A 12,143-nucleotide genomic window follows, 5' to 3' on the forward strand; every position below is an offset into this window, starting at 1 on the left:
TTTTCTCACTTTTATATTCCAGACTTTCCCATTGAGATAATTATTATTATTATTATTATTTTGGACAGGCAGAGTGGACAGTGAGAGAGAGAGATGGAGAGAAAGGTCTTCCTTTTCCGTTGGTTCACCCCGCAATGGCCACTGCACTGCGCTGATCCAAAGCCAGGAGCCAGGTGCCTCTCCTCGTCTCCCATGCGGGTGCAGGGCCCAAGCACTTGGGCCATCCTCCACTGCCTTCCCGGGCCACAGCAGAGAGCTGGACTGGAAGAGAAGCAACCAGGACAGACTCCGGTGTCCTGACCGGGACTAGAACCCGGGGTGCCGGTGCCGCAGGCAGAGGATTAGCCTAGTGAGCCGTGGCACCGGCCATGAGATAATTATTTGTAATATCATATTTTATGGTCTCAATAAACTATTAATAGGTTCTGCTCAATTTCCTCAGGCAGGCATTCTCCCCTCCACCCTTCTTCCTTAATCTTCTAAAGTGGGAGGGTCAGAGGTTGGGCTTCTCAACCAAGGTGAAATTCCTGTAAAGAATTGAGGCACGGAGGGCCGGCGCCGGGGCTCACTAGGCTAATCCTCCACCTTGCGGCGCTGGCACAACGGGTTCTAGTCCCGGTCGGGGCGCCGGATTCTGTCCCGGTTGCCCCTCTTCCAGGCCAGCTCTCTGCTGTGGCCAGGCAGTGCAGTGGAGGATGGCCCAAGTGCTTGGGCCCTGCACCCCATGGGAGACCAGGAAAAGCACCTGGCTCCTGGCTCCTGCCATCGGATCAGCGCGGTGCGCCGGCGGCCATTGGAGGGTGAACCAACGGCAAAGGAAGACCTTTCTCTCTGTCTCTCTCTCTCACTGTCCACTCTGCCTGTCAAAAAAAAAAAAAAAAAAAAAAAAAGAATTGAGGCACGGGGCCAGTGCCATGGCACAGCAGGTTAATCCTCCGCCTGTGGTACCAGTATCCCATGGGCGCTGGTTCTAGTCCCAGCTGCTCCTCTTCCAGTCCATCTCTCTGCTGTGGTCTGGGAAAGCAGTAGAAGATGGCCCAAGTCCTTGGGCCCCTGCACCTGCATGGGAGACCAGGAAGAAGCTTCAGATCAGCACAGCTCACCCATTGCAGCCATTTGGGGAGTGAGCCAATAGAACAGAAGGAAGACTTTCTGTCTCTCCCTCTCACTGTAACTCTCTCAAATAAATAAAAATAAGATCTTAAAAAAAAAAAAATAGAATTGAGGCAGGGCCGTCAGAAACCCTTTTCATCAAGATGACACTGAAGGCGAGGCAGGCAGAGCCTGCCCCTCCCAAAGCCAAAGCTAAACCAAAGGCTTTAAAGGCCAACAAGACAGTGCTGAAAAGCTGCTACAGCCACAAAAGAAGAACATTCAGATGTCACCCATGTTCTGGGAGCTGACAAAGACACCAGGCCTCTGGTGGCAGCCCAAATATCCTAGAAAGAGTGCCCCCAGGAGAAACAAGCTTGACCACTATGCCACCACCAAGTTCCCTTCAACCTCTGAGTCTGCTGTGAAGATGGAAGACAACACATTGGTGTTCATTGTGGATATCAAGGCCAACAAGCACCAGATCAAACAGGCTGTGAAGAAAATCTCTGACATTGATGCAGTCAGAGTCGGGCCAGCGCCGCGGCTCACTAGGCTAATCCTCCGCCTTGTGGCGCCGCCAGCACACCGGGTTCTAGTCCCGGGCGGGGCGCTGGATTCTGCCCGGTTGCCCCTCTTCCAGGCCAGCTCTCTGCTCTGGCCAGGGAGTGCAGTGGAGGATGGCCCAGGTACTTGGGCCCTGCACCCCATGGGAGACCAGGAGAAGTACCTGGCTCCTACCATGGGATCAGCGCAGTGCACCGGCCGCAGCATGCTGGCCGCAGCGCGCTGGCCGCGGCGGCCATTGGAGGGTGAACCAACGGCAAAAGGAAGACCTTTCTCTCTGTCTCTCTGTCTCACTGTCCACTCTGCCTGTCAAAAAAAATAATAAAAAGTCAACACCCTGCTCAGACCTGAGGAGAGAAGGCGTGTGTTCAACAGGCTCCTGATTATGTTTTAAGATGGCACTAACAAAACTAGGATCATCCACAAGCTGGCTAATTCTAAATCTGTTTTCTCATCATTAAAAAAAAAAAAAAAAAAGAATTGAGCCAGGAGAATAGCTTTTAGGGAGCAAAGTTTGAAGTAGGTCAAAGGTGGGAGTGTGTTGGGGTGCTCAGATAACTGAACCTGACTTTATTTCAAACATACCGTCCATACCAAATAAAATCAGAGGGTGAGATACAGCTAGTGAGTTCTTTGTGTGCAAAGGCTTCACATGGACTTCCCTTAGGCTATCATCTGTTTCCTGCCAATTTTTTCATATTCATCAACTTCTAAAGTATCTGACAGCGGGTTCTGTGTCAATCCAACTGCCACTAACATATAGGCAGTGGCAAACAGGTAAGGCATTCCCAGGGGCATGAGGTCTTCATTTCTGAATGACATTTTGGTAAAAATATTTCTCCTTCTGTTTACTTGGCAGTCCCAATGTTACCTGGCAAATATAACCCTTTTCTCTCATTTCAAAGGTATATAAACAGTCTTCAATAAGCTTTATAGTTCAGCAAAAATTATCTAGGAGAATAACCATTTGTGCTTTAGCAATTTTTCATCCATTTTCATCACAAAGGTAATGTTATCACACAAAGTCAAAAACACTATGCCAAAACTAGAACAAAGTTTTAAAATTGTCCTGAGGTCAGTAGTACTTGTTTGGCTAACAGCTATGTACAGGAATTTTTTTTAAAGTACATTTAACAAATAAATACAGGAAATTAGACATACAGAATTTTCAATGGTTCCTGGGACTTTCATTAATTGAATATTATCATGTATCACCTAAAGAACTGTACAGAAGAAAAAAACTAAGTGAATCCTTGAAGATTAAAACCTTTTATAGGGGCTGGTGCTTCGGTGTAGCGGGTAAAAGCTACATTGCTGCCATCCTATATGGGCACCAGTTCGAGTCCCGGCTGCTCCACTTCCAATCCTGCTCTCTGCTATAGCCTGGGAAAGCAGTAGAAGATGGTTCAAGTCCTTGGGCCCCTGCACCTGCATGGGAGACCTGGAAGAAGCTCCAGGTTCCTGCCTTCGGATAGGGCTTCCTTCGGCTGTTGCATCCATTTGGGGAGTGAACCAGTGGCTGGAAGACACTCCCCACCCCCAGCCTCTGCCTCTCTGTAACTCTGCCTTTCAAATAAATAAATAAAGCTTATAAATCATTTATTTAAAAAAATACCTTTTATAAAAGAGTGGGGCCTGCATCCAGGAATAAAGCTGAAAACTAAAATACATACAGTGATCAGATGGATCAGACATGAATAAAGCAGACCAGGGCTGAGAGCTATGAGGTCAACAGGATGGATGTCCTGCCTTCAGGCCAGCAGTACTTCAGCTGCAGTGGATTATTTCCATGACGTGAGGTGAGTAAAGTTACTCTAATTTTTCAAGAATAAGCCAAAATCATATTTTTAAATGCTGGCAGCAAAATTTTAAAAATTTTATAACATCCACATGAGCAACATATTTCCTTGCAGAGTCCAGTCTAAGAAATGTTAGTTTCAACATCTGACAAATCAATGAGGCAATTTAATCAAGATTTTCTGTGGATTTCTGTGTCTAAAACATTTGATTGGATATCCTTTCATTTCAAAAGTTGTATCATATTTTATCTCATATGGTAAAAATAAAGTTTAAAGTTTTTTCAATTCTCTGATATTTTACTTTTTAAATATATGCCCAATAGAGTAACAAGCAGAAAAGTCTGAATAACAAAGCAGAAAGATGAAAGGGGAAAGAAAAAGCTAGAAAACACAAAGCCAATCCAGTTACCTGCATTATCTTTTGGAAAGGGAATTTTCTCCAATGACAAGGATGGCTTAGACTTTGCCCTCTTACTATAGATCCCTTCTTTATGTTTAATGTTTACAGTGTCTGGAAGTTCATCATCCCTTGTGCCTAGCACCTGAGCAGGGAAGTCTGGAGCAATAGCATCATTGGATCCTACAGAAAAACAGGAAAGTAATACAATTAACACACATGTAGACTTGAAGTTGAGAAAGACTTTTAAATATTTGCTTCTTAGATCACTTCTACCAAAAAGATGCCATGTTGGGAGGGTTGTAGAGTATTCAGAAGGAGATGTCAAATGAAGTTATAAGACATGCAGAATAAATTCCAATAATGCAAGAATGAGAAAAAAATTACATAAGAAAAGGCATATAAAGTACAGTACTTTATATGTTCAGGAAGGAGTCTATTTTTCCCAAGTCAGGAAATTTTCTGGAGAAAGAGAAAAAAATGAATTGTACCATAGGCTTTCTGTTATGAAGAAGGCTGAAAGATATTTTAGGCAGAAGTTACAACAGAAGTAAAGACAAAGGGGAATTTAAGAATAGCCAGGGGCCAGAGCTATACAGCAGGTAAAGCCACCACCTGCAGTGCCAGCATCCCATATGGACGCTGGTTCGAGTCCCGACTGCTTCATTTTGGATCCAGCTCTCTGCTATGGCCTGGGATAGCAGTAGAAGATGGCCCAAGTCCTTGGGCCCCTGCACTTGCATGGGAGACCCAGAAGAAGTTCCTGGCTCCTGGCTTCGGATCGGCGCAGCTCTGGCCTTGGCGGCCAACTGGGGAGTGAGCCACTGAGGAGTGGAACTGCTAAACTATATAATAATTCTACATTTAGTTTTTAAAGGAACCACCATACGGATTTTTTTTCTTTTCTTTTTTTAGATTTATTTATTTATTTATTTGAAAGGCAGAGTTACAAAGAGACAGAGAGGGAGAGACACAGAAATTCTCCATTCACTGGTTCACTCCCCAAATGGCCACAATGGCCAGGGCTGGGCCAGACCAAAGCCAGGAGCCAGGAGCTTCCTGCCAGTGTCCCACATAGGTACAGGTTCCCAAGTACTTCACCATCTTCTGCTGCTTTCCCAGGCGCATCTGCAGTGAGCTGGGTTGGAAGTGAAATGGCCGGGACTCGAACCGGCTCCCATATGGGATGCCAGCACTGTAGGCGGCAGCTTTACCCACTACGTCACAGCGCCAGCCCCCAATCATACTGTTTTTCAAAGCCCCAATCATACTGTTTTTCAAAGTGGCTAAATGACTTCATATTCCCACTTGGCAATACATAATGGCACCAGTTCTTCCACAACCTTACCAACATTTGTTATTTTCTATTCTACTTTTCAAAAATAATACTAATCCTAATGGTTGTGAAGAGGTAGCCTAATATGGTTTGGGCTTGTTACTTCCCTCAGAACTAACAATATAGAGCACCTTTTCATATGTTACTGGCTACTTGCATATCTTACTTAGAAGAAGTTATTCATATTCTGTGCCCATTTATAAATCAGACTGCTTGTTTTTTTCTTACTGAGTTGTAAGAATTCACCAATTATTTTGGGTATCAATCCCTTATCAGATATATGAGTTGCAAATAATTCTTCCCATTCTGGGATTTATCTTTTTACTCTGTTGACAGTATTCTCTGATGTACAAGTATTTCTAATTTATTGGTCTAATTCTTCTATTTTTTCCTTTTGTTGCCTCTTTGGGTATCATGGTAGAATTTTAGAAAAATTTCTTTTTTACTCTAGATTTCTTTAATCACCAAGTCATGAATAAAAAAAACCTTTTACTCTCTTCCATTAAAGACAAAAAACATACTATTTAATTATTTGGCTTTCTTAGTGTCTTTCATTCCCAATTAGCTTCTGGCATTCTGGCTCACTTTTTTTTTTCTTTTTTTGACAGGCAGAGTTAAACAGAGAGAGAGAGACAGAAAGGTCTTCCTTCCATTGGTTCACCCCCCAAATGATTGCTACCGCTGGCACGCTGCGCTAATCCGAAGCCAGGAGCCAGGTGCTTCCTCCTGGTCTCCCATGCAGGTGCAGGGCCCAAGGACTTGGGCCATCCTCCACTGTACTCCCAGGCCACAGCAGAGAGCTGGCCTGGAAGAGGAGCAACCGGGACAGAATCTGGCGCCCCAATCGGGACTAGAACCCTGGGTGCCGGTGCTGCAGGCGGAGGATTAGCCTAGTGAGCTGTGGCGCCGGCCCTAGTTCACTTTGTAACTAATTTTTTTTATTATTTGTAAGAATAATATTTATATTAAACTGGCTTCAGAGTTCACCACTGATCACTTTTAGCATTGCTATATTTTTCTTTCTTGAATTCTTCATTTATATCCATCTTTTCATTGGGATGAGTATATTAAAGAGAATTTTTCAAGAAGATGCTGGAGACCGGCACCGTGGCTCAATAGGCTAATCCCAGGGTTCTAGTCCCGGTCGGGGCACCGGATTCTGTCCCTGTTGCTCCTCTTCCAGTCCAGCTCTCTGCTGTGGCCAGGGAGTGCAGTGGAGAATGGCCCAAGTCCTTGGGCCCTGCACCTGCACGGGAGACCAGGAGAAGCACCTGGCTCCTGGCTTCAGATCAGCGCGGTGTGCCAGCTGCAGCGGCCATTGCGGGGTGAACCAACGGGAAAAAGGAAGACCTGTCTCTCTGTCTCTCTCTCTCTCACTGTCCACTCTGCCTGTCAAAAAGAAAAAAAGATCCCGGAGTAAAATAGATTTTTATTGTACTTGCATATTGGTGAAATAAATTTTTATTGCCATATTACTTGGTGAGTATGTACTGGGATCCATAAATCCTACAATTATATCCTCTTTCCATTAAGTATAAATTTAGTTCAGTTTATTTCTGATATTTAATATTTTAATTAAGGAATGACATGTTTTGGTTTTTATAAATTTTAAAATCATGTGTTTATAGAATAAATTTTAAATTTCTTTTTTTTTTGACAGGCTGAGTGGATAGTGAGAGAGAGAGAGACAGAGAGAAAGGTCTTCCTTTTGCCATTGGTTCACCCTCCAATGGCCGCCACGGCTGGCGCGCTGCGGCTGGCGCACCGTGCTGATCCGATGGCAGGAACCAGGTGCTTCTCCTGGTTTCCCATGGGGTGCAGGGCCCAAGTACTTGGGCCATCCTCCACTGCCTTCCCGGGCAACAGCAGAGAGCTGGCCTGGAAGAGGGGCAACTGGGACAGAATCCAGCGCCCCGACCGGGACTAGAACCCGGTGTGCCAGCGCCGCAAGGCGGAGGATTAGCCTATTGAGCCGCAGCGCCAGCCAAATTTTAAATTTCAATTAAAATCTTTAAATACTATGCATCATGATCTCTCACTAATAGATTGTATGAGAACTTGCAATCCACATACCATGTTCTTTTTTCAGAAAAGGGAAGTTTTGGGGCTGGCGCTGTGGCATAGCGATAAAGTCACCACCTGCAGTGATAGCATCCCATATGGACACTGGTTCGCGTCCTGGCTGCTCCACTTCTGATCCAGCTCTCTGCTCATCCCATATGGGATGCCGGCACTGCAGGCGGCAGCTTTACCTGCTATGCCACAGCGTACAGCTCTATTGGTCTAAGAAAGAATTGTTTTCTTTTCCCAACTTTATCCTCAGACTCGATAGATAACATGAAAACTACAATCTCAAATGCATATGGCTAACTTGATCTCCTTTTTGTCTCACTGGTGCTCACAGAGACAACATTTCTCAGGACTCAAAGCTCTACCCAAATCTTTTTCTCCTCCCACTACCATCCAATCATTGTATATGTTATTGTCTACAACTAGATAGATGTTTTAGGTATATCAAGACACTTTAGGGCTCAAAGAATACTGGGACTCCTGACCAGACTTCTATTGTCTATATTCCGTCTTCTGAACTAGGGAGTACAGGGGATTTTTCTACCAACAATCAATTAAATGAGCTTGTTTTATTTCTGGTAACCTTACCAGAATACTGTTTTTAAAACCACAGCCTTGCAGACAGTGGACATTTCTTCATTTCTAGCTATAAACTTAATTAATCCTAATATTTGGTGAACATTTTTGTGTTTTGTCTTTTTTTTCTATCATAGTAGAAAATCAGAGGAGTCATCAGAGGTTTTAATGCAGTAACCATTAGAAACTAGTTTGGTCAACTGTCATATAAAGTTAACAACAACAATAAAAATCTGCCAGCAGGGCCAGTGGTATAGTGTAGCAGGTTCAGCTACCGCTTATCACCGGTTTGAGTCCCAGTTGCTCTGCTTCCAAACCAGCTTCCTGCTAATGCAGTCGAATATGGCCAAAGCAGCTTGGTACCTGCCAACCATGTGGGAGATCACAAGGGAGTCCCTGGCTCCTGGCTTCAGGCAGGCCTAGCCCTGACTGTTGTGGCCATCTGGGAAGTGAACCAGCAGATAGAAGACGTCTCTCTCTGTCTCCTTCTCTTGTCACTTTCAAATAAATAAATAAATCTTAAAAAATTCCTAAAACCAGGGATAATGTCTCTTTGCTTTGTAATTCTATACATACAAATATGTTTGTAACAGATGGTAAAGAAAACTATCTCCCTAAAGTGAGCCAAGTCATCTCCTATGGATGGTTTCAGAACGCTATCACGTGCATTAAAATATACAACACCAATTTCATACCTTTACCTTAAAACCACCACAGGAATTACTGATTAAATTCCACTAGGAGATGCTATTCATTTCCTAGGTCTGCAGTTTTTCTATAGTGAATTCACAGAAATGTTTCAGGATATTATAAAATGTTAGGGAAACAACAGTAATATTTTACGTCTGGTGTACTCCACAAACTACTAGCTCAAAAGAGTTCAAAGTTTCAATATCAGATTGTGCTATTTTCATTCAATGCTGCCATGTCTTTCAATGGCTGGATTTTTGGCAGTTGCTACAACAACAACAACAACAACAAAACTGAAAATGGCTGTGCTTCACTGTTGTAGAGTGTCCAAAAGTCAAAACAAAAAAATAAATAGTTAACAGATTTTATCTGAGTTGTCCGACCAAAACAATAAGTGTTCATGTCCTAATATCTTAGCAGTTGTTTGAAAAAATACTTAATGTATATATATGCATTATACAGAAGGCTAAGAAAAAAAATCACTGAACAGTACAGATTCTATGAACTAAGAAAGCATAGAAACCTATGCCTTAGATGAAGTCCATTAACCCAAACAATTTTCCATAGAATTTTCTTTAACAGATATTTGTTAATTGCTTATGTAAACTTACCTACCTGAATCAGAGAGCAAAGCATGAAAAGTTCCATATTTTACTGAAAGATTAAAAAGCACTGAACTTTAATTTGCCATTCCAGAATAAACCAGTCAACACACAAATAAAATTTAAAAATGTAAAGTTCCGAAAAATTTTTACATAATACCTGAATGTGAGCTCTCAATGGTGGTGTCTGATTTGGAATCTGGAAATGAAGGAGTCTTTCCTAACTGTGGAACATAGAACATCTTCGAACTGCCAGATGGCTTATATGGCAATAGTTCAGGCTGGGCTAAGGAGGTAAAGATCAGAACAATTAAGAAATATTTATTAATTCACCAAATACACGTTGAGAGCTTTTTAAGTGCCACTCAGTGATCAAGACTTTTGAGTCACATACACACAAAATGAATGAACAAAACAGAAACTTATCTTTGCTTTCAAGAGGAACCAGAATTCTTGAGGGAAATGAATAGTAAACCATAAATGTACACATAAAAAATGCTGAGAAATTAGGAATACAGGAGAGACTGGGGCAGGACAAAGTTTAAATAGGACAAAAGGAATACATTTCACTGAGAAGATGAATTTCTATCGATATAACTGCCTAACCACTTTTGAAAATGTCTATGGGAGCCGGAGCTGTGGTAGAGTGGGCAAAGCTACTACCTGCAGTGCCAGCACCCCATATGGGTGCCAGTTCGAGTCCTGGCTGCTCCACTTCCAACCCAGCTCTCTGCTATGGCCTGGGAAAACAGTAGAAGATGGCCCAAGTCCTTGGGCCCTTGCACCCTCATGGGAGACCTGGAAGAAGCTCCTGGGCTCCTGGCTACAGATCGGTGCAGTTCCAGCCATAGTGGCCATTTGAGGAATGAACCAGCAGACAAAAGATCTCTCTCTTTCGCTGCCTCCCTGTAACTCTGCCTTTCAAATAAATAAAGCTTTATTTAAAAAAAATAAAAAGAAAGAAAAAAGAAAGAAAGAAAATGTCTTTGCTAGGGTCAGCACTGTGGCATAGGACAGTAGGTAATGCTACCACTCAGGATAACAGCATCATTTATGGCCAATGGTTCATGTCCCAGCTGCTCCACTTCCAATCCAGCTTCCTGCTAATGGCCTGGGAAAAGCAGCAGCAGATGACCCAAGTCTTAGGGTCCCTGCACCCATGTGGGAGACCTGGATGGAGCTCCTGGCTCCTGGCTTCGGCCTGGTCCAGCCCTGGCTGTTACAACCATTTGGGTAGTGAACCAGCAAATGGAAGCTCAATCAATTTCTTTCTCTCTCTCCCTCTAACTCTGCCTTTCAACTAAATAAGTAAATCTTCTACTAAAATATTTTTTGAAGAAATAATTATTTCTTAGTGGGGTAAATGGAATCTCATTGTTTAAATATTATCTGATTATTATAGAGGCTGAGTTTTTTTCTAGATACAGTTGCCCCTTTATATCCTTAAGAAGATTGAATCTAGGACCCCTGTCCCCCACAAATACCAAAATCTGCAGATGGTCAAAACCCTAATATAAAATAGCTTAGTATTTGTCTATAATCTACCCAACATCCTCCTATACATTTTAAATCATCTCTAGATTACTTATAATAACTAATACAATGTAAATGCAATATAAATGGTTATTATACAGTACTGTTTAGGAAATACTGAAAAGAGAAACAAGTCAGTATGTGTCTGGTACTGATGTGGTATTTTTCTAACATTCTTTATCTCTGGTTTACTGAACTCACCAATGTGGAATCTATGGGTATGTGGAACCAACTGTATTTGTTTTCCCTTCCAGGTGTGAAAACTGTCAAAGGCCCTTCAAGTCTATCCTCCTTCCCTTTCATCTACACACTATGTTCTCCAATTTCCCTTATAGTCGTAAATGCTCATATGAGTAACTATGTCCCAGAGGATAAGTGTGAGAATGTTTACAACTTCCACTGACTCCATTAAAAACAACCAATTAAAGCCACCCCAGTACTACAGTTCCTGATAGCTGCAGCAGCTACTCTGGAATTGGAAACAGCAATCACCCTGAGAGGGTGACAGAGCCACCACATCTGGATCACAGGTCCCTGCTCTAGACAGCTTGCCTGTAGTTTGGAGTTTCCATGATAAATTAGTCTATCCTGTACCCTAACACACAGTCAGTAAGCAGTCAACTAATTCTAAATCAACTGAAAACACCACTATCTATAAGATCTTGAACTAATTACTCTTCTATTTTTGCATCAGTTTTCTTAACTATAAAGTTGACATAATTCCTACCTCTTAGAGTTACTGTGAAAACTAAATTGATTAAAAAACATATAGTGTCTTAAACAGTAATTTTGATTTGTTTGGAGGCAAAGTATTGAATTTTTCCAATTCTTTTTCTCCATAAGTTATGAATTTAGTAACAAATTATGTAATCTATTTTCTCCCTTGTGAGAAAACAAGTTACCCTTTTTTACCCAAATTGTGTTATTCTTCCTGATAAACTTTAAGATTAAACAAGATCAAAAGAATTCTATTAGAACTTAGTATTTAAATTTGGAGTGGGGAAGAGGGAAGGAGACAGATAAACAGTGAGACAGGGAGACCTCCCATGTGCTAATTCATTCATTCCCCAAATGCCCAAAAGGGTTGGGCTGGGGCTGGACCATGGCTAAAGCCAGGAGCCAGGAATGCAATCCAAGTCTTCTATGTGGGTGGCAGAGATCTCCAAGGTGATATGCATCAGCAGGATGCTGAAATGCAGAATAGTTGAGACTCAAACCCAGGCACTCCAGTGTGGGTTGCAGACCCTGGTGATGGTTCAAGTAATTAGGTTCCTACCACCCACATGGGAGACCTGGATTGAGGTCCCAGCTCCTGGTGGCTCTGGCTCCAACCCAGCCTCGGTCATCATGGACATTTGGGAAGTGAACTAGTCAATGAGAGGTCAGTCTCTTCTCTCCTCCCTCTCTGTCTCGGACTCTCTGCCTATCAAATAAAAATTTAAAAATGTTAAATAAAATTAATTTTTTACTAGAGAGATAGA

General features: G+C 42.6%; 1 protein-coding gene across 13 annotated transcripts in view; it reads right to left on the minus strand.

The window, feature by feature from the left end:
- ALMS1 (ALMS1 centrosome and basal body associated protein) overlaps nt 1-12,143 on the minus strand; it is a 171,111-nt gene that overhangs the window by 58,426 nt on the left and 100,542 nt on the right. For all 13 annotated transcript variants that reach the window (XR_016230267.1, XR_016230269.1, XR_016230270.1 and 10 more), the window contains 2 exons: nt 9,290-9,415; nt 3,868-4,038 (listed from right to left, as the gene is read on the minus strand). Coding sequence is in view for 8 of the 13 variants with exons in the window: in XM_089327538.1 (XP_089183664.1) it covers nt 3,868-4,038; nt 9,290-9,415 (297 nt within the window). In the remaining 5 variants the exon portion in view is untranslated. The remainder of the gene's footprint in view (nt 1-3,867; nt 4,039-9,289; nt 9,416-12,143) is intronic.

Source organism: Oryctolagus cuniculus, chromosome 2 (assembly GCF_051225735.1).
Source record: "Oryctolagus cuniculus isolate XC-2025 breed Fujian yellow rabbit chromosome 2, ASM5122573v1, whole genome shotgun sequence".
Classification (NCBI taxonomy): Eukaryota; Metazoa; Chordata; class Mammalia; order Lagomorpha; family Leporidae; genus Oryctolagus; species Oryctolagus cuniculus.